This window comes from Pavona decussata, unplaced genomic scaffold (genome assembly GCF_977016875.1).
Source record: "Pavona decussata unplaced genomic scaffold, jaPavDecu1.1 SCAFFOLD_12, whole genome shotgun sequence".
Lineage (NCBI taxonomy): Eukaryota > Metazoa > Cnidaria > Anthozoa > Scleractinia > Agariciidae > Pavona > Pavona decussata.
The window spans coordinates 1,686,430-1,709,010 of record NW_028145435.1 but is presented as its reverse complement, the minus strand read 5'-3'; the positions used below and the strand labels follow the sequence as shown (position 1 = coordinate 1,709,010).

Sequence of the window (22,581 nt, the reverse complement as noted above, 5' to 3'; positions counted from 1 at the left end):
AAAATCTGAACCGGCATTGCTCGCAAAGATATATTAAGTCACTCGAAAGCAATGTACGGACTTACTCACAACTCACAACTCTTTATTGTGACTTACTCACAACTCTTTATTACTATTCACTCAAAGTTTTACATTTCAAAAGTTTGAGCGAACTGTTAAACCTGGATTGAAAAGGTTCGACAAATACCGAGCAAAAACGACTGCAAATACAAAGCATTGTGCTTTCTTTTATCGTGCAAGACCCGTTTAATTTTAACTATATTGCTGGGGCTGGAGCCGGGGGTGGCCAATTTTAACTATAGGTGGGTCTTGTTATCCCGCGGGTATTTATGTCCTTCTAACAAGAGCCATATTCTTAGAGGAAGGCGGGCTTATCAAAATGAATAACCTTGCAAGGTTTTAGAACCTGGTCAATATCCTCAGGCAGGAGTTCTCACCTAAGGCAGTCTACTCTTCGTCAGGAGAATTTTTGAGGCCCGGGACTCCCTATGCAGAAAGGGTAAGGGTTTGGACATCGGGGCGGAACTTCCCCGTAAGTACTCCCTCTCCCCCCCCCCCCCCCACCCCCTAGCTAATTTCTGTAACTTTTTTGTTTCAATGTTAGCCATACATTGTTTTTTTTTATTGTAACATTTTTAAATTTTTAAAGATTAAAATCTTTCATCGTCTGCCACCATTTCTCCTCCGTTGAAACAAGTGCACGTTTTTTAGAGAAGCATTCTAGAATGAGAATACTTACAGTGGCGTGTTGGCATGGTCATTTACTTGTTCTCATTCTAGAATCATTAGAATGCCATTTCACTCATTTCTAGCATTTCTCCTTGGGGCAGAATTGACCGAATGAACACGTTTTCATTGGCTCTTACAGAATGGTCTTTTTTATCATTATTATTCTTTTGTATTCTAGGCATTTTAATGATTCATACTCCATTGTCATTCCCGAAGAGACCCAAAGAAACGCGTCCCAAAGGAAGAGAAAGAGACAACTTAAATGAATCGGCAGTCAAAAATACGAAAATAGCAATAATATTACAAATCTTAATTGCTATTCAGTGGCTTTTGCAGCTGACAAATGACAAACAACGCACTGAATTATATCTCCATAGTCTCGTATCCTTTTGGTCAGAGGTAACAATAATCTCAGTGGCGTTGGTCAAAAGGATTGCGGGCTCTGGGCTCTCTCTGATACAAAACCAATCTCGTACCCAGAGTCCTCAGGCTTTTTGGTCAGCGACCAACCGCTGGCCAAAGAGCCTGAGGACTCTAGGTACAAGATTGGTACAAAACAAACCTCCCCTAAAACTGCGCACGCACTCAATGCTGGTTCGTTCAAGGTAGGAATTAAAGTCATTACTGTAATACGCGGCACCGTATCAAGTGGTCAAAGTCCCGAAAATTACTTCCCTTAACACTGTAACGTTTCACTTTTGAAAAGGAAAATCACTCAAATAAAGTAACGAACAACCTGCCAAGCATGTAGGATCTTGGTGTTAATTTTTTATAAGTCCAGTTTTACACTATGTTCTCCTTTGTGATACCATTTTATGTCGCAGTTTCTTAACCGAGTAAGTGATTTTGTGTACATTAAATTACCAAACGTGAAATGAAATGACGTTTTTATTGTGTTTGACATGTATTCTGTTCAACCTGTATTAAGCGGTCACTTAGCAATTCCCCGAGGGTGACTGCTTAACACAGGTTCGACTTAATTAGGTAGTTTCTGACGTTTCAGTAAATCAGTTTCATTCTCATGCAAGCGTGCTGCGTAATAAGAACTTGAGGGAGTTCCTGAAAGGATAGATGAAAACAAGAGTAAGAGAAGGAGAATTCTCTCCATGTCACACTTTCTGCAAGCATCCTTGAAAAACCTGAGAGATTTCGGGTCACACTTACGTCCACTAAGCGACTACCAGGGACGTCAAAGTTATTATTTTAGACATCTGGGCTGAGTTGCTCGAAGCATGGTTAGCGCTAACCATTGGTTAAGAGGTTTTAAAACCTATAGGTTGTTATGGTATTTAACCCGGGTTGGCGCTAACCATGCTTTGAGCAACTGGGCCCTGCGACATATAAGAGGCCTCTAGTGAGTAACGCCAAAGACAGCAAGCCACACTTCTGTCACGCAAACGATCCATAGCAAATGCCAGAGGAACATGTCACGCAACTGTCACTTAAGTCTCAACATATCAAGTTTCTGACTTGTAAGATCACTTGGGCTTTTGCCAACAGGTCCATGCATAAAAACAGGCTTAAACAATCCGTACTTCCACTGATTGAGCACCGCAAGCACAAAATGGATCGTCATTGGCTTAATCACTAAAGACATTGGCAGTTCGCGGGAAAAGGTTGCAGCTCTGTGAATGCTCCCGAGTTTGACTTTCATTGAGTTGTCTCTACACACGTTTCCAATTTCAACGCTAATCAAACGAATCTGCTCTTTCGAGACAGCCATCTTCTTTAAATAATGGATTGTTACCAGTAAGCAATCTGACTCCAGAAAACGCGTACTGCTTTTCAATCCATAATCTGCAAAATGACGCGCGCGGATAAGATCTTTGACAGATCCTTTACGCTTCTTGCGCGGGCTCGCACAAGCACAAAGCTTCAAGTCCACACCTTTATCGGTGCAGTATTCATATTTGCTATAGACGCTTAGTCTCGTGTATTTTATCAATGTGATTTTGTGTTCTCGAACACTTGAATGTCGAAGTTGAACTTCGAAACGTTCTTTCGTTTTAACACCATAGGCTGGTTCAACAACTAACACCAATGTAGTGACGTAGTATTTGCCTCGCTGCTCCTGTCGTGGTCGTTCAATGGCTTTACCAACAAATCTGGCGCAGTTGCCGAATGCACTGTTACGTTTAGTTTCAACTCTACCGGCTAAGTATTGTTCTTGTATCAAGTTATTGAGCTGTCCAATAGCAAATTCTGCCAGCCAAATAACGTCTAGCGATTTCGGGCTCAGAAATCTTCTCGCACCCTCGCACCTGCACATGGCATCCGAATGAAGACCTTTTATATCTGCGCATGTGCGAGTTGCTGGCACGGGTCGAAATAAGCCGCTGGTCTCACTAATCGTGATCGAGCTCTCGGTCAACTCTGCAACAGAAATTAGCATCCCGTGTAAGTCTGCTACTGTTACTAAACGCTTTTGGTTTAGGACAAGCGCATTGGTTCTTTCCTTGCCCAGAAGTTGCGCCACTTTGTGTGGAATAATCATAAAGAGCATTGGACTGTACACCTCTAAACTCCCAGGAAGAGTTTCGATGGCATAATTTGTTGTTTTTCCTCCGTGATCCGAAAGAACAATAGTTAAAGTATTCTCGCTTCGAGCCATTTCTTCCAGAAATCTTGATAGGTGAATATCGTCACTTCGAATCCGCTTCCCCGAGATCTCGTGTCCTGTGTTAAGATGTGTGTAAATTAATGCCGGTGAAACCTCAGGATTTCTATCAGTAAGCGAGAGAAATCTCCTTGCGTAAAACAGAAGATACTCACTAAGTGATCTGCCGTCCCAGCAAAGGTTCTTATGTTTTTGCATGCTAAAAGGATTTGAAGTATTGAGATCCTTTAAGATTTCACAGGAGAGGAAACTTAGTCCTACATTGTCCAAATATAGATTCGTGGCTTGTTTGAAGGTTTCAAACATACGTTTCAATCCGTCCGTAAAGGGTTTCGCCTTCGTTTTATAAGCGGGAGAAAGGAAACTCCCCCACTTATCATACCAACATAAATCTTCGTGCATTAAAATTTGGTATCCAGATCGTTTGAATTTCTCCGTGAGCACGCTTATACCGTTCCTTCGTGTTTGCGATCCGTCCTGCAACGACTTGCCCGCCATCAAGAAATGAGCATTCGGAAGAGTGGAGAACGCATAGCTTTGAACGAGTTCATAATCGAGGACAGTGGCATGGAAACTAGAATCTCTTAATATATTGCGAAGGGACTGGACCGAACGTGGCATCGATCGGTAAAAGTGGGCCCTGGAAACTGAATCCTCGAGAACAATGTTCACGTTTATTTTCCTTTTGGAGCCGTGTGTCGTTTTTACCCCGCGTTTTAAAAGTGGCGGGAAAATTAACGCTTGTTTGACTGTTTTCCTCCCTTCCTTGCACCTTATTAAACAAAAATCAAGACCATGGATTGAAATTTGCGAAACAATTCCAGGCAATTCATCTTCTAGTTCTCCAACGCTCTGAAACCTCATCCAGTTATTTTCGTTGTCTATAATTCCAAATTCTGGATCCGGACAGCCAAGAAATACGGGTGAGAATCTGCTGCAGACATCTCTCCAACATTTTACTGAAACCCTGTCTGTTGGAGTGAACCGAGACTCGGTAAGAAATGTACAAACTGGCCGGCTGGGAAAGGTTTCGCAGTGAAGCGGATCTGATGTTAGGTTGAACTCTTCAAAGTATTTGAAGGCGGTGTTGCACTCTTTTTCAGTTTTCTTGTACGGCACACAGCTGATGTTGGTTGATGGTAATTTCTCTGTGGATTGTAGGCCTTCGTAAGAACACTGTCCAGAATCCGGGACCTTCATAGGAGGCCCCTTATCACCTTGAGAGTTTGAATGCCTGTCCTCGGCCTGAGACAATATACGAAGCTTTTTTTCTAACTCAAGAACTCGGTGCTGGTTATGTGGCACAGCTGCCTCTGTCATGTCGTGGGCGCCATTAATTAAAAGTTGTTCGGCATTTGCCTTCTTACCTACAACAAAGATAAAGCAAAACATTTTATGGGACTACTTTACAACATCAGCATTTCTCTATTAAGTGGTCAGTTGTCAAAGTCCCGAAAACTACTTTCCTGTAATTTTCACCTCTTATACTACCTCCCAACGAGCTGTTTCTATAGAGTGTGTGCACGGCGGCCATGTTGGAGGACTAAAACAATCGGAAGATATTTGCATTAAAATAGAATATATTTCCCAAAGGAAAATCATTGTATTGTTTCGGTCCTTCAACATGGCCGTCGTGCACACACTCTATTATAGGGACCTTAAGCAGCGACGACGACGACGTCAACGAGAACGTCAGAAAACAATAGTTTTAATTAGGAAAACACTGGCTCTGCACGTGCATTATACACTTTGGTACATTTTTTTTGTCGTCCTCTGCAAAATAACAACGTAAAATGACCAAATTTGAGGTTTTATGGAGAACGTGAACGCGTGATGATTAATTTTCCTTTCTCTTTTTGAACTTTAAAGGCGCCCCTACGACGTTAGCTCCTCGATAGTTCGGCTACATTGCACAAAATGAGAGAGTATAAATCATCGCGAATTTATTCAGAAGACGCGAAGGTAATTTTTTAAGTTTCGTTTTCGTCGTCGTCTCTGCTTAAGGTCCCTATTGTGTGTTTTGACCTGTGTTAAACGATTACTTTGCAAAAGAAAATCACTCAAACATCGACTTATTTTCAGTAAGTGTCACGGGCATACTCGGAAAAAGAAAATATTTTATGAACCAGGATAAGAGTCCGTTTTTAGTCTATGTTTTGTACTCTTTGTTGCAGTTCCTAGCAGAGAAGATGAGTTTGTGAGCGCCTCTGAACCCTCCTGCACACAAACTGACTGTGATATAAATTGGCGCTTTTATTGCGTTTCACGACTCTATTCCGTGCAACCTGTATTAAACGGTCAACCTAATCCATTCCCGTTGGGTGACCGTATGGGCTTTAGATAACTTCTAGTTAAGTCCCAGTTTTGAAATACAAAGACAAAGGGATATTGCATGATTTATCAAAGTAACTTGTATACACTGTAAAAGTAAAATTAAAGTTGGTGATAACTTTGAACACATGCGCACTGAAGTCATTATCCGGGGATGAGAGGTCGGAGGGTCGTAACTACGGGGGTATGGGATCTCATGGATCAGGAACTTTTTTAGTTGTGTGCTTACTTTTATCGTTATTGATTATTATTTTTTGCTGAGATCAGGGATGTGGTTGAGCAAGAGACTATGAGGTAAGAGAGCGAATCCCCCATACATGCCCCACTTCCTATGAAATTTTTTTTCAATCTATTTTTGTTTGCGTTGCTATTTTAATGTCGACATCTTATTGGTTAGTTAGAGTAACGCCATTTAATTTTAAACTCAAAATAGCATGGGGCGAACTAAAAAAAGATTGGAAATAATTATCATGGGGCACAGGGATTCGCTCTCTTACCTCATAGTCTCTTGGGTTGAGCAATTTACGTGTGGACAGGCATCCAAATTTACTACGGTTTAAGGGGGGATTTAACCTATAAATTTGAATGAAATTTGAAGAGGTCTTAAGACGCAATAGAAGTCAGAAAGAAAATGATTTTTGGAACACCAACAGACAGTTGATACCCACGCAAGAGCAGCCCAGGTTGCTAGTGGACTAACTTGGTGTCCGTCTATTAATTATGAACTACAAATTCTAATTTTCAAAGTTCACTAAATCTTCAATATTTCTTATTTCTCTTAATTTTACCAATCCTTCTAGAAAAACTATCTCCTCCCAAATATACCCAAAAGTCACCCAAAAATTCGCAAAACACCCCACAACACAGATTCACGGGATGATGATAGAGTTTTTGGATTGCCTGAAACGTGAACGAGACATTTCCATTAAAGCCATGTCTAGTGGCGGAAAAATGGCGTTTAGGTAAAATCCCCCCGGCCTTAGCGTCAAGAATAAGAATTTGGGTTCAAAGTTGTTACCCTGCACCCTAATCATTAGAGATTGAGATTGCGAAGTTCTCAATTAGAACTCATTCAACTCACCATAATCAGCGGAAGACAAATCATACTTATGACGTAGAATTCGGATAGATTCCAGGCCCCACTGAGGATTTTGATAAAGAAATATAAGTGACGTCACTGCAAGGCACAGCAGAATGAAAAATAGCTGTTTCTGTGAAGAGAAATGAAAAGCAATGTTACGATTCTCACTGGAGCCGTGACGCTCAAGTCCCTCAATCTCTTCCTTATCCGTAGGCGCAAATACTATAAGCTGTTTTTGTTTATTCGCGGAGGATGTTTAAGGCTGGTTTCCATATGATCGCGGATCGCAGATCGCAGATCGCAGATCGTAATAAGGTCTGCGATCGTCTGCGATCATATGGAAACCAGCCTTTAGATAGAACATGGTTCTATCTTCTGCGATCGTCTGCGATCGCAATCGCAGGATCGCAGACGATCGCAGAAGTAGTTTCCATATGATCGCAGACGATCGCAGACCTTATTGCGATCTGCGATCTGCGATCCGCGATCATATGGAAACCAGCCTTTAATTATACTGATTCAGTATAAAGTGGATCACTGGATATAATACAGCTAAAGCATCCGAACAGAAAAATTTTTATTAGCTTGTAAACACAAACATTGTTACGGGGCAGATTTTAAGAGTCCAAGGTTTGTGGTCCAACTTGTTTTATTTAATGAAAGGAGTTGACGTGCGTACAGCTCAGGATCAAGTGATCAGGTAACTATTACTTCTGCTACTCATTCTGCCTCTGATTATGGTTTACAAAGCAGCTCTTTTTATGTGAAACGTTAAAGTTAATTGGTTTTTCTTAAAGGTAAACGTAGTTGTTATGCGAAAAGTAGGTGTCCGCAGCTGTGATGAGCCGGATAGCGAAAGGAATAAGAAACTAGATAGGGTTTCTTTGTTCGCGCAAAAAATTTGGAAAACCTAAGATATCTGAAAGGCTGAATTCCAATACAGCAATTCAAACTGCTAGTCAGAAAGTAACCAAGTTTTACTAAGACTAGACTAAAAGAAGAGTAAAAATTCAACTGAGAATGATTGAGTTGGCAACAAAGAACCTAGAGGTCAGAAAGAATTAGAGAAAGAATTTAGCTAGAATTTAGTTAGGTGTCCACTATAATTAGAGGGGACTTCTCCCCTCAGCTACATTTCTTGACACGTTAATAAAGTGTATTATTATTATTATTATTATTATTATTATTATTATTATTATTATTATTATTATTATTATTATTATTATTATTATTATTATTAGTGTGCGATCGAAGTTGGATTTTAATGAGGTTCGCTAAACTAATCATTATGCGAACTCCGGCTCCAAGGTGTGAGTGAGCACGAGCCCAAAACGAACGTTCATTAAATATCGGCTATATATCATTTTCCAATTTCACAGCTGAAAACACCTTCTAAAGGAAGCAGCAAGTTTTTTAAGATAAGTTTCCAGAGGTTGTGTGTTCCTTGATTGAAAAGTTAAATTACCGAAAGTACTAAGAACTCAGTTTCTATGAAGCAAAAATGTAATACAAGAAAAGCGAATAAATATTTAGGTTTGTAGCGAAGAGTGACATCGTCTCATATCCAACGCGCGCTCGAAGAATAATTGTTAAAAAACCGTCCATTCTGGCTTACCGTTCGAATGAAAATTTAAAACATCGTCGATAAATTAATATTTTGATATTCTGAGGAGGAAAGGACAAAGTTAATCAAAGTCAGCTTGAAATACTTACCATTGTAAACAGACTCATTGAAAACATGCATTCCCGGCTCATCCCTGAACGTAACTCACGAATATAAAGCTAGCAACCAGTCACCAGCACTTGTAAACAAAACTGGTGTCGTTGAGACGAAAACTATGTGCCACGTGCTGAAGACCAACCAGCAGCGAAAAGCGTCTTAAAAATCTGTACGGCTTTCGACGAAAAGGAGCTTTAAATAACTACGGGAACAAGAAAGATAATCATAATTTCGGTGGTGATTTTCCTCTTAGAGTCAAATCTTGAGACACACAACGGTGACTTTACATTTGAATCCCGTAAATTAAACTCCGCTACCTGTGTAACCGCTTGTCTAACTAAGGCTGCTGGGTGGTACTTTGCTAAGCTGCTAACGATGTTTCTTTTGTGCTATCAAAAGAAAAAGTTTCAGAAAAGTTCTCCATCCAAAACGTGCTGCGATAAATCTAAGATGAACTAAACAAACAGAAGAACAGGACAAGAGTTAGTCACCTGTGGCTTGGTTAGACGCTGAGGTTCAATTGTTCTTGAAGCCAAAACTGCTTCTTTACGCTCCACGAGGGTGCTCTGTCGCTTGTCTCCTTTGCCCTTGATAACAATCAAGTTCGCACGCTGTCATTGTTAATCGCTGTGCCCAGCTAATCATGGAATGAATTCTTTCGTCCTTTGAAATGAACTTGGCACCTGTTCCTTGTTTGGTGCTCTGGTATTCTTTTGTGTAAATATCTTGTTCGAAAGGTTGCCGATGATCACAGTCGTTCCCCGTCGGCTTATCCTCGGCTCAAGACGGTTTCCGCAAAAACCAATCCAGACCGTCTTTCCTTTGCGAACATCAGGCTCGTTCCCATTCCTTTCCGAACAAGACTTGTCCCCATACTTCTCGTTTCGGTTAAACAAAATGCTCTGTGACATCGCAGAATCGATTTCGAAAATTTCTCTGCGCTTGTTTTTTCAGGCGCCATGTTTTTCTTTCAAATGATTTCATTTCTATTGTTTTTAAAGTCGAAAGTCGTCAAAACTGTAAATTTAATATGAATATTTTCCTCTTCAGACCAGTTCACAAACAAACCAATATTTCTAATAAACATGATCAGAAATTTAAAAATAAAGCCGAAAGTAAACTCGTCAAAACCTAATTTTAATGTATTTGTAATATGGCAAATGGTAATTCGCGTTTGCATTGGTTTTGTTTTATAACGCTTCGCGATTGGTTAGCAATATTCGTGCCTCTTTCTCAACCAATGAAAACCAAAATCAATCGCGACTTGGTCGTACGCATTTTCCCGCGCTTGTCGCCCGTTACACGAACTTGTTTCGAATCTTTGGGGTTTATTCTGTTGTTTACGTCTGACGTGATTGGTCAGGGTAATTACTTTGGTTTTGTTTTCTGACGCTCAAATGAAAACCGTTCTAAGGCGGTTTTCAGTTGCGTTTGTTTGGTGATTGGTTAACAAAACTCGCGGAGCTTTCTCAACCAATGAGAAGTAAAACCAGAAGCAATCGCGACTTGCTCGCACGCGTTTTCCCGCGCTTGGTGAACACCACTCAAATTGCAGTTATTTCTTTGATGTACACTGCTTTATTAGTCGTGGAACTAAAGTAACAAGGTTACAGTGTGGTTTCTGCAGTTTCAAAGTTGTGGAGCAGAACTTTCTAGCCCTCTAAGAAAGGCAAGGGTTATAAAATCCGTATTTGTCCACGGCACTATGCTGTACTATGCATAGACTCCGTACAGTCCTTCTTTTCCTTCGTGAATCGTCGCGCGAGAAGCGAGCACACGCGCGCGTGACAAAATCACCGCACGAAAAAGCGAAATCCCTTAATCATTTTGCTTGTTATGCATGCCTTTCGCTTCTCGTTAATCCCACCTCTTGAGTTTCTGACTTTTGGTTTCATAACATAAATTAAAATAGCGCTCTGTGGAATTATTATAGTACCAAAGAAAGTGCTAAAGAAAACGAGAAAGCACTACACACACAAAAAAAACCTGCCTGACCACTTTCTGACTTTGAAGAGTCACAAACAGCAGCCCTTAGGTGGAGTCAGTGGACTCGTTCTGTCATCTATTTACGAAATAAAAATTCAGAGAAGGGAAACAGACATAAAACAGTTGTACCCTAACAGGACCCACCGAATCGCAAAAATGATACTCGCGTTTATTGGAGCCCCACTCTGAACTTTAATATGCTGTCTTGACTGTATAACAACCCAGTTGTCAGGGGGTAAAAGCCGAGAAAAAGACCCAGGCCTTTCTGGTCTCGTGCTCTCGTTTGAAAACCCATGCAATCTTTTTGCTAGCAGAATGTAGATGCCTCGTCTCAAAACTTGAAGCCAATATAGAACGGTTTTCAATGGAGTGTCGAAAGTCAGTAATTTCGAGTTTGCTTTGGTCTTACTTTACTGCGCTACGATTGGCAGGAAAACTCGTGTCACTTTCTCAACCAATGAAAAGCAGAACCTGTGATTTGGTCGCACGCGTTTTCCCGCGCTTGGCACCGGTTACGGATATTTGCTTCAAATTATGATTGGCTCATTGCGCTGTTTACACTTGTTGTGACTGGCAGAGTTATTACTTTGGTTTTGTTTTTACGACACTCAATTGAAAGCTGCTCTGTTATGCCTGTAAGGTTCATTAGATAAGTGGATAAGTGGTGTCAAGTGTAACCCCTCTTACCACTAAACCACGTGGGCACTTGTCGAGTGCACCGGTTATGTAAACCTCCCCCCCCCCCCCCCCTCCCCTTATGGCGTTGTTATATTTATTGTGTGAATCCCTAACAATACTCTAACAATCCTCTTCATTCTAATTCAAACTTACCAAGTGTAATATCGCGAGCCACAGTTTCTATGCTGGATATATACCATAAAATTTAGAAATTGTACTGTACGTTTGCGTGCAATGTTGAATCGTGTGTCCGAGAATCTAACGGTAGCTCAAAAAAAGAACTGGACTAATTGTCGCTAGATGATCCGCGAATAAAAGCTAGGACTATGCACGCAGTCTACAGCTTACATTGTGCACACTACACAAGGCAGTCTCTCAGTTTGGACGTATGGCGGGCAGGAGAATGTCTCGCAGCTCGCAAAGAGCCCTCGGACATATTCAGCATCCTGCAAGAGCCCCCTGGACTGGCGGTCCACGCAGATGATTTCCTTGTGGTCCTTCCGGTTGGTCTGCACTGCCAGATACCCATCATACTCTCGGTGCCACCCTCGATAGCACTCCTTGCGAGCAGGCAACATTATCTGCACATTGCGCTTGCGCACCAGGCACAGCACGCATGACAGATAAAAGTAGGTACCGTGGAGAGAACTCCTGGTCTGATCTAGTGCCAGGACCTCGGGGCTTGTTTGTGACACGTTTCCAAGTGGAGTACTTGGATCCACCTGACCAAAGTACCAGGGTTGATTAGGTACACAAATGAATGGAGATCCACCTGTTCGGCCTTTCTCGTGCCGTGTTCCCGCAGCTTGCCCTGAGAGACGAAAATAAACTTTTCACGTGGAAATAGAAGGCAAGGTTGGTAAATTATAAAGTACAGCGGTTTAGTCAGCGGACGATCTCCCTGTTGCGAGCAAAGAAATTCGGAGTGAGACATCAGACTGTGAGAGCAAGCGCCTTCTTGCGGCTTTGCTTCACCTGCCAGGAAAAGCTGGAATAGGTGTCTGCTCTCGCAGGCTAAATGAAACTGGGAAAACACGATCAAAAGAATCCTTGCGTTCTACGCTTCGCAACTGGCAAGTTCGTACTTTTGTCGACTGGCGTCTTTGTCCGTGATCGCTGTCCAAGCTGTGCTAAGCGTTAAGCAATGCGCCATGTACCTATAGGTAGAATACTACCATGATTTTAAAAGCTAAACAACGTTGCCCAAAAGCAGTGACTAGAAGGTTGCTAAAACCGACCCTTGTTAATTATTCATGTTAGGCGTGTGAAATGTCCTTTTACCTGAGTAAACTATTCTTGCACCTCCCACGGGGCATGTGGTCCTTCCCCACCGAACATACGTGAGTCCTCCGGTATCGCCATTCGATTGATCTCTGCCGGGTTCCTCGTACAAAGAAGCCTCCAAACAAGGTTTCTCCAATCGCCTGCCCCTCTCCGTGACATAGCAGGTAGTTTCACCAGCTTCCCCTTTGTCTCCCTTAATCCCCTGTCTACCGGGGATCCCGGGCTCGCCGTTCTCACCCGGTATTCCGGCAGCTCCTCTGGCTCCCTTCATTCCTAGTAAACCTCGGTCTCCTAAACAAGGGCACAAGTCAATAAGGTTAACGATAAGCCTAAGAGACCATACGCCACAAATGATCATGATCATGCAACCAATCAAATTGGCGTAATCATAGTGAAAGTCTATATGAACTAGCATCAAAATAGAAGTCCGATAAACAGAAAAAAGAGATCGCACCCTCAAATTACATAGCACATGACTTTAGAGAAAGGATGACAAAGGCAACATCTACAGCTGCATGGAGCCCGTCAGAACATTGTAAAATCGACACAATGTCTTTACTTCAGCTAGTACCGTGTGGTATTACTGCGCCTTTCAATAACATACGGACTCTGAACTTCAACCCCAGCTAACGATTTGCGTGTTTTACTGCCGTCCATCATAATTACGGCGACAACCGACTGACCACAAAAATACAGAAACCGACAAAGTGAATCGAAATCCACCAATCACAGCGTACGAACATGACCTTTTGACCCCGTTGAGCCAAACGTTCTTGTTTTCTAAGAGGCCCTCTGCAGTGATTGACAGCAGTGAAAAGTGTAACGATTGGTTGAATCTTGAACTTCAAAGTCCTCTTGTTATTGAAAGGCGAAGTAATATTTATAAAACTTTGTGCTTTCTAGTTGATTTTAAAACCGTGCAAACGCTTCTCTCCTTTGAGACACAAAAAGTCTTGAAAAAAGAAACTTTTTTTCCTTGTTTCCATAAAGTTATAGCAACGACAAGTAGAGAAAGGAGCCCATTACGGAGACGGTACAACTGCTGTTCGTTCATCTTGTCTGGGCATTTCGTCAGACCTACTTATTTTTAGCTTGAAATTCCCACAAATTCAGCTTCCACACGAGCCTTTTTAACCAATCTCAAGCTTTGCATAATTCTCATGTGGACTGGAATTTTTAAAATTTTCGCATGAAATTGTATTCGCACGCGTTTCTAAAAATAAACCGATCTGTGAAAACGCTATGACATTGGCTTAGTAGGGAAGTTACACGCTCTGAGTAATGGTCTCCTAGTAAATATGAACTCGAAAGGAAGACGACACACGACCTGAAGGTCTTCCAAATTTCCTTCGTTTCTGGAACACATGACAGACAGTAAGAAGCTTTTAAAATATTTGCGGTGGCGAGGAAAACTTTCAGTTATGAATGATATCTTTACTTCGAAGGAGAAAGCACACAAACAAACCTTTTTGGCCATGTTCTCCCTTCTGTCCTTTAAAACCTTTTTCTCCTCTATGTCCAGGAAGGCCGTTTACCCCTGGGGGACCGGGGGATCCTGATGACCCGGGATGGCCATCTTTCCCTTGGGGTCCATCTCTACCAGGATGCCCCATTGGACCGTCCATCCCGGGTCTCCCATCCACGCCATCTCTTCCCCGCATTCCGGGGGTACCGGGCGGACCCCGCACTGGCCGCTGGGCTTGTTTCTTTGTGTATTGCTCCTGTAAGTATTGTGTTCTATGAGGAATATAAATGGAATGTTCCGTGAGAAACATCAGTACGAAGAGAAAGGCAATGCAGGTAGGTTCGCGCCCCGATCACACAATACCAGTTTCATTTTTGTATCAGCAAAGAAATCTATCAGTGTAAAATGAACAGAGGCGTCAAATGCAGTACAGTGGAACCTCGATTCTACGATATGGCAAGGGGACAGCAAAATCACATCGTTATATCGGTATATCGTTGTAAACGAACTCCCGACTTATAAATAACTTTTGCCGGGACACAGAATGTTGATCGTTAATTCGGGAATATCGTTAGATCGAAGATCGTAAAATCGGGATTTCACTGTACATAACTTATTTGGGACATTGTCTCCATAAAATTAGCTTGGATTAAAAAAAAAGCGTTAATTTATAAGTCGCATCATCTTCTTTGATTTAATTTCCGCAACGTTGGAGCTGTTATTTCTTTCCCAATCAAACAAAAGGTCTAATTCGTTTAATAGCGCCAATTTCAGAGGCAATCTTTTTAGATAGTTCGTCAATGTGGCAATGCCACGTTAGCTTTTTATTAAGGAGGACACCCAGCGATTTTACAGTTTTACTGGGTCATTATCAATCGAAAACTCAAGCCTCTCTCAATGTTTGTCAAGTCGTTGATACATATTAGAAATAAAAGAGGACCTTTCATTTTTCCCTGAGGTATCCCACATTTGAGAGAACAGATTTGAGAAAAAGAACCATTTACAACACATCTTTGTGTACGATTGTTTAGATATGACTTAAACCAGTTGTAAGCTACTCATTGTATTCCATAAAGGTTTAATTAAGTTAAAAGGATATCATGGTCGACGGTGTCAAACGTTTTTTTTCTTTTTCTAATCAAAAGAACTACAGAATGTCAATTATCAGTAACTTCTAAGGTCTGGGGCAAACGTCAAATCTTAGTCGAACTTAATTCGTCGAACCTATTAATTTTGAAATAGGCGCATGAATGGTGCGACGTTTGCCGCAATTAAGTTCGACTCAAATTAATAGTTCGACTCCAACATAAGTTCGACTTGCCAAGTCAGACAATGCGACAGTGATTCGGCGTTACAGCAAAGGCCGTTCTAAACACGCGCTGAACTCAATTCATAAATCATGCAAATTACAAAATAATTGATTCAAATGTGATGGACTGCGCAAACGTCACAAAAATATCCACTCCCCCATCTGCCAAACACTATTTCCCCTCCTGACGAGCATGCGCTGTACAAAGACAATTTCGCGACCAGGAATGGCGAGCTATCGAAAGTCATTGCTGACATCGCACAGCGTAATGGAAATGTGTTTGTCGTGTTTCATGAAAAAAAATATAAATGATTGAAATGCGAATTCCCTATTTGCAATAATAGCTCAGTGTTTGAGTCTTCTTCTCTTTCTATTTTTCGCAATTAATTGCCAAAGAAAGGCCCGACGAGCACTGTATTTCGGCATCTCGCTAGCACGTCCAAGCAATAAATAGCCGCGCATCGAGTGAATAGCACGTGGACACGTGCTTATTTCCGTGTTTCATGGAGTGCAACTTGTGAATTAGGATCTACGTAACTTCGACGTTTGCTGCCACGCTGGAAGTAAGTCGACTCTTTGTCGAAACTATTTCTAATAAATTCGACGCGACTTAGATTCGATGTTTGCCCTAGGCCGAGAGCGGTAACAAATGTTTGAAAAGGGGCACTACAAAACTTACACAACAGCGGTTTAAGTTTAGCAAACTTCAACCTTTGATTACATCGTTACTGAAGTGTTAGGTTTAAAACCCGTCTTTGTTAGCATTTGTTTCGGTTTAGTAGGGGCGAAATGGTTTTGGAGTCATCCAAAAGAGACAGGTCCCTGCAACCGAGGTTGTGCTTTGAGTGATCGAACCTCATTCCTATCGTGGAAAAAAGAGAACCTGGGAACGAGTGTGTGAGTCATCAACGTGTTGATAGAATCTGACCAGACCTCCACCCGGGCTGGCACTAATTTTGACCTCTTTTCCAGAGCTCGTTTGTGCTCTCTGTTAAGTAAAGGTTTCTATCAATCTTCCATGGGATGGGTTCTACCAATTTACAAAGAAGAAGCCCTTTTGCAGAAGCATTTGAATTGATCGAAGTACTCAAAGGTTTGTGTGTCACGCTCTAGACCTTGCAGCCAAGACTACCATCCTGTAAACAGGCTCCGTGGCTTGGGAAAAGGAAGTACGAAAACTGGCATGAATTATGTGGCGTACACCCTCCCCTCCCACTCTATTTTATGCGCCCTTTTCTCCAATAATAAGCTGACCTGAGTATCAAGCTTTTCTGCCCCCTCCCTGCTCCCCTTGGGAAGGCCTGATATTCAGGTTAATGCGGAGCCTGTTTGTGACAAAAAAAAACCCTATCCTGTTTAACATGGCTTCACGCTTGGCTAAATAAACTTCTGTTATGTAGGCTAAAAAACCGACGGCTACTGCTCACTTTGAACCCGTTTCCCTGAACTTCTCTCTTTTTGGCTACCCAAGTAAGTCGACGCAATCTGGTCTTAGTACGTATTGTATTGTTGTTGTTGCTGTTGTTTTTTTTCTTTTATCCAACATGCGTCTTTTCAATCCGTTTTGACCCAAAAAGTAAGTCTGGGAAAAATCCCTAATGGAAGCTACCCTCCCCGCTCAGGATATCCCGTATCTACCCGCGACTGGCAAATATCTGAAGACGTAACTTCCTGTGGTGTCGTTTGTTTGCATAAAAATTCTACAAACGTTTTGAATTTTCTTGTGGCAACCTTAGCTCAGAGGTTCAAGGAATATGATAAGCCCCTTGCGGTTTTTGCCATTACGACAATAGATGACGGCGAGTATAGTAATAAACACTCACCTTTTAATTGACAAGAGATCGTGTTTGTATTTGAAAGACAGATGGGCCTGGGATTTCAAGAAGACCCGGTGGACGTTTCAGACATTTTTTTCGCTCTGACAAGGCGATTGTTGTTGTAACATAACTTCGTTTTGCTCGGCAGGTTATGGCGGATCAATACACATAACTGAACGATACCGCTCCACAGTTAACATTTCTGATCGTAGGTGCGATCTCTGCTATAACCTTAATTTAACTATAAATTTAATTTGCACGGCAACAAACGAGCAAAATAAACAATTTCGTTTGCCCGATCGAGGAGGTCTAACGTTTTGCATTTCACACGTAAATTACAACAGTTTTTTTCCAATCTTACCTTCCTTCTAAGACAATCACTTGCTGCTGCAGTCGAAGAATAGCATTGTGAAGGTATCCCCCGAAGGCAGTGTTGCTGTTGGTCTGCGTTTGAGTTTGAGTTTGCCGGCGTTTCCTCGAACGTCTTTCCTCTGCCGGTTTCTCAACGCGTTCGTCTTCACCGTGTCGAACTTCGTTGTTCCTCGGTGGACCTCTTGCTTCCTTTGCTGTGTCTGTTCCATTATTCAATATCTCTGGCGTCGCATGATGGGGTTGCTCTGCCTGAGGGCAGCTGCATTGTGCATATGGCGCAGAGAAGAAGAAAATGTACAGCAAACAAGCTATGGAGACACAGATGGCTATGAAGCTGATGACTAAAGCAAAGGCAACCGTGATGAGCCCTCCTTTCTCCTTATCTGAACCAGCCATCCTTTGGAGTACGCTAAACCAGTCGCTTCAACAGCGCTTCGCCCTTCCTGTAGCTCAGTACACGCACACAGGAACTGGGCATTTGTTTTCAATCACGAAACAAAGATACCTTTCACATTCACTGAAACCCAATGCGCTAGGGGGTCATAAAACCCCAACCCCAAGGCAAATGTTATTTCAAACGGATATATATACAGTATTACGTGAATTGGAAAGATTCAGATCGCAAAAGGCTTTATCGTGTATTTTTCGCGAAGTGAATGCCTTTTCGTCAATTTGACGGATCTAACAAGGACTATCTTCATTCAGATTGATATTGATATGTCAGGTATAATATACAAGAAATTCCCCCAGAAATTTGTCAAGGAATCTATCAACGCCTGTCATATTACGGCCAAAGATCAGCAACACTTAACCTCTTCCTTCTCTACCCCCGAAAGGAGGTCTTCAGCTCTTCCCTCTCAAAGCTACATGCAATTTGCAAAGCAAACGCCTTCCGGGGAGAAATCCCCTCCTTAGCGCGTCGCGTCGCGTCGCGTTTTAGGCGCGCTTGTTCCTCTCGCATAATAGGCTCTTGAACTCAGAAAAGGCTTTGTTGAACTCAGAAAAGTAGCCTCCCACGCAGACGTCCTAAGGGGTTCGTCACGCGTTCGCGTGACGAACCCCTTAGGACGTCTACGTGGAAGGCTATTAGAAAAGGGACAACAAAGGAATTAGGAGACGTGTGCACGCAGGCTATATTCGTATGTGATACGTGCGGCGCCAAACTGTATGGTTTTTTTAAATATGGTCAGTGTTTTGAGAATGGAGCCGCACACCCCCACTAAACAAATAAATAATTCCACCTCCCACCCCCACCCCCTACTCTTTCTATCTGTGTGAGAAAAAGCTGAATGCTAAACTGTCTCTACCTCACAGGTGGCATCTCAAGTTATGCACCGATTATGTCGATTCCGGGCTGACACCGGAGTGGACGTAAAAACTTCGGGATAGTTTCGAATACATTGTACCCTGGCCCCTCAGTTAAAAAAAGGGCTGAGACGAGACGCAACTCAGTACTTAGAAGATATTTTTAGAAACCCAGCTCTGTTTTAGTAGAGACTACATTTCCCAAGCGAAGCCCGTTATGACAACTTTCAAATACCTGACATACGGGGGAAAGCACTCGTTGGCAGCGGAGAGGAGCCTAGATCTGCTAAAGCAAATAAAATATCCGAGACGAATAGAATCAGGCAGAACTTGGTTCCAACGTAGACTTTCAGCCTGTAGCTAAAGCAATTACTTCCTAAACAAAGCAGGTAAATAACAAACAAGGTTGCATATTGCGCTTCGGCGCGCCGCTGACTTCTTTTTCCAGTTTCTCACGAGTGTGGAGCTAGACTGAGAGAAAACAGGGAGTCGAGCTCAAGAACTTCCGCAGACCCCGCATATCCCCGCACACTGATGACATTCTCTCTTTATCGTTTTGGTAAACCTCGCTCTGTCTCGTCCACTAGGGCAATATACAAACGGGCTGGCCGACTCAATCAGTAGTTACGTTTCACAAAAGACTTAATCGCTTCGACTCGTATTCGCTTTGAAACAGGCGTGTACCTAAAAGTTACTCGCGACCACCCAAAAAGCCAAGATTTAGTCAAACCACGGGGGGTCTCTTCCAAAAACAGGCCCGACACTTATCGCATACATTTTTCTAGTTACAATACGAGCAGTACTGGGTTGTCACTAAAGGTTCCTCGTAAACTCTGAGTAGTGACATAAAGCGGACATGGAGATCAGACCGCATGTGCCAAGTGGTCGCTTACAAGAGATTAAAAGCAATGAAAAATTATGTGATACCTCAAAAAGCGGTCGCGGTCGCTTACCAAGAGGTGGTCTTTTGCGAGAGGTTCCAGCTATAGTACTCTGACTTGGAAAAATTTTGGTGTTTTGAATAGGCGTTCGCTTATGGGAGGTGGTCGCTTAGGAGAGGTGGTCGCATATGGAGGTTCGACTGTTTATTGGGTACGTACATTCTGATTGGTCGTTGCTAAGTGCTAATCAGAAAAGTTCGTTAAACGTTACATCGGTCATAACTTCCATCAACGTCTCTTAAAAGACAAAAACGATCACGCACTCTCCTGAAATAAATGACGAAGTTTCTGACACTATGCACTCAGCTACAACATGGACACAGAAACAATCCATGCTTCTATTTGCTTTCCTATATTTCTAAAATTGTGTTTTTCTACAGTTTTTTTACATTTGCTACAAGATTTTTATTTGTTCGGCGGCAGAATAAGCTTGTCAGCCAGTTGGTGTGTCTGTGGCCTCCCCAACAGCATAACCAACTACCGCAGGCGAAGCATTCTCACTTGACTGTTCGGTCTCTTGCAGTGGAGGTCTGGGTCCTGGAAATGGCATCAAAGAAGTGATACTGGATTAAAGCAATTTTAATACACTTCCAGTCCGGCCAGCCTATATTGATTAGTCCTGTTGATCAACTAACGCTTTCTGTTCAATATTTTTTGTCCTTCATGTAGCTGTCTTCAGCTCATCACAGCTTAGTAAAATTCACTTAATTTGTCTTGGCCCTATTCAAGAAAAAAATCGAACAGCTGTTTTTGCCGGCTGTTTTACAAGTGGCAATAGAGGGACACTTACAGTTCATGTATTTTCAAGAAAGTTGCTGTAATTGTCAGGCTAGGCTAACTGTTGCTGTTAATGCTGTTGTGGTCATTGTTGTTGCGTGACCAACTTGGCGCCGCGATATTCCTGAAAATCAACTGATTATTATATCAACGAACGCGAGCCTGAGAAAACCGCAAGGATGCATGGGTAGAGCGCCAGATGATCTCATAATCAGATCAGTAAAACGAAGTCTGTTTATACTTACTTGAAGGTCGACTTTTCTTTGACTTCACGCAGCACTTGATGACAAGCACCAGTGACCCTACTATAACGACAACAGCCACGAATCCAGTTAGAAAGGCTATGGTGATGAGCAACTCTTTCTTCATAAACGGTTGTTCACCATGAGAGGGGCTATTATTGGCTTCTGGTAGTTCCGAACTCGGCAACGGTTTGAGAATTACTGGAGACGGGTTTGTCGTCGGTAAAGCGGAGCTGATTGCACTTGTTGGAGTCACTGTTACTGTTTGAAAAGATAAAAGAAATATCTCAATTTCATTGACAGTGTACTTTGAATGTTTCGTCGGATTCAACTGTCGAGTCATGGGCCGGCCTATTCTAAAATAACCCTTAAACGGGACAGTATCACGCTATTTTTAGTAACACATCGAAAATCAGAAAGACGCTATTCGGTTGATAGCAGCGAAGATATAATGACAAAATTCCATTAAAAGACTATCAGAATGCAAAGAAATTATCCAAGGATATTTTCGCCGGCAGATGACCAAGATAGAGAGAGGTTCAAATTTCGCTGTTGTTTAATTGTAACGCACTAAAAATTGCCGTTTGTACTATATTTTGGTTCAACCTTTCGTCTTAAACAAACAGTTATTCTGATCCGGATAAACGTTGCTGGATCATGTCTGGGGAGTGTAATTGGAAGCTTTTTTTTTACGGGGTAAGATTATCAGGTATGAAAGTAGAAAACTGTGATAAAGAATGCATCTTGAAACGCTGAGGAAAATAAATTGGGTGCGCTTTCTGTCTGACGTACGCGGATCAAGAGAAAACCTGACAGAAGGGAACCGCGCGCGCACGCAAAGCGAGGGCGTGCTCATCCCCTCGCCTCGCGCGCCCGACAACTGAAATTCCTCTTTCTTTCCCGGCCTTACCAGATCAGATACCAGCTAAACTTGTTGTGAGGGCGGAATGAAGATTGATTTTTTTGTGTGTGTGTAAACTTGAAACCTTAAATTGTGTTGATTTCTATGGGAATGGTATGTTTGACAAACTGTTCACTTTATGCGAGGTATAGTACGTCCGAAATTTCAGACTTATATTTAATACGGAACTCAAATCGACTGTCACAAGGGAAAGACTCTTTGTAATTGTAAAATAAGGTAAATGGAAGACTGAAGTTGTTCCATGTCGCAACTTTCATTTGATATCTAGAAAAGTGCTTTACAAGCACAAGTTTGAAATGCCTCAGTGCCACACAGATTCGGTATGTTCCCCGACTTCCTGTGTCCTATCGTATTACTTTGTTAAAAGCTTTGGATTTTCCTGAAAACCTACAAACAAAAGCAATTATTATAAAAACATTTTTAAGCGAATTGACATTTGCACGGATAGATTTGCCATGCGGAAAACTTTAAAAACGAAGAGCATTACGGGAAAAATACTGCCCAAAATGAATAATGTTGCATGACGCAACAGCAACAGTAATGACGAAATGCTAAATAGATTCTAGCAATGTGCTGACTTGCAAAATCAAAAATGTCTTGCTATCATTTAACATCTATCGTTGGTAGTTCATAGGAATCAACTGGAGAAACAAAACTGAAGTATAAACTTCTAATCTAAAACAATTAACTTACTCGGACAGCAAAGATCGCAGTTGCTGTAATGAGCCTGTTGCGCGCAAATGCTGCAGTTGAAATAGGCGAAGACACTTTCTTCATAGAACTTCCCTTTTTTGCATGGAGGCGGTCGCAGATCTCCTCTTTGAATAGCAAGAAGCCATAAGCAAAATACGACGTATGCTGATAACGAATTCATACTAAACTGTAAATTCAGTTCCGTAAACGACTTATCTACAAACAAAGCAGTTTCTGCTCCAGGCGCGTGAGAATAACTGAATGTCAGTTGAAATCAGAAAGAATGGGCCCTCTAGGCCCGGGAATCCCCAC

General features: G+C 42.0%; 3 protein-coding genes across 4 annotated transcripts; all 3 read right to left on the bottom strand.

The window, feature by feature from the left end:
- Nucleotides 1-782: 782 nt before the first annotated feature.
- On the bottom strand, nt 783-9,889 carry LOC146488009 (uncharacterized). Of its 2 annotated transcripts, XR_014867618.1 has the most exons (4): nt 8,472-9,889; nt 6,759-6,888; nt 2,068-4,713; nt 783-1,945 (listed from the first exon to the last, which is right to left on the bottom strand). XR_014867618.1 is itself a non-coding variant. In XM_085125208.1 (3 exons), the coding sequence occupies exons 1-3, from the start codon at nt 8,511-8,513 to the stop codon at nt 2,168-2,170; spliced, it is 2,718 nt and encodes a 905-aa protein (XP_084981334.1). In that variant the 5' UTR covers nt 8,514-9,889; the 3' UTR covers nt 1,971-2,167. The 2 variants fall into 2 exon arrangements, 1 of the variants encoding a protein (XP_084981334.1); XM_085125208.1 differs by lacking the exon at nt 783-1,945 and having other exon boundaries at nt 1,971-4,713.
- A 144-nt stretch (nt 9,890-10,033) lies between these two features.
- LOC146488008 (uncharacterized) lies at nt 10,034-17,941 on the bottom strand. The gene is made up of 4 exons (XM_085125220.1): nt 17,379-17,941; nt 13,892-14,163; nt 12,424-12,717; nt 10,034-11,953 (listed from the first exon to the last, which is right to left on the bottom strand). The coding sequence occupies exons 1-4, from the start codon at nt 17,783-17,785 to the stop codon at nt 11,487-11,489; spliced, it is 1,440 nt and encodes a 479-aa protein (XP_084981346.1). The 5' UTR covers nt 17,786-17,941; the 3' UTR covers nt 10,034-11,486.
- A 1,816-nt stretch (nt 17,942-19,757) lies between these two features.
- Nucleotides 19,758-22,581, bottom strand: LOC146488007 (uncharacterized). Its single transcript, XM_085124393.1, has 3 exons — nt 22,270-22,581; nt 20,658-20,915; nt 19,758-20,172 (listed from the first exon to the last, which is right to left on the bottom strand). Exons 1-3 carry the CDS (start codon nt 22,448-22,450, stop codon nt 20,069-20,071), a joined length of 543 nt encoding a protein of 180 aa, XP_084980519.1. The 5' UTR covers nt 22,451-22,581; the 3' UTR covers nt 19,758-20,068.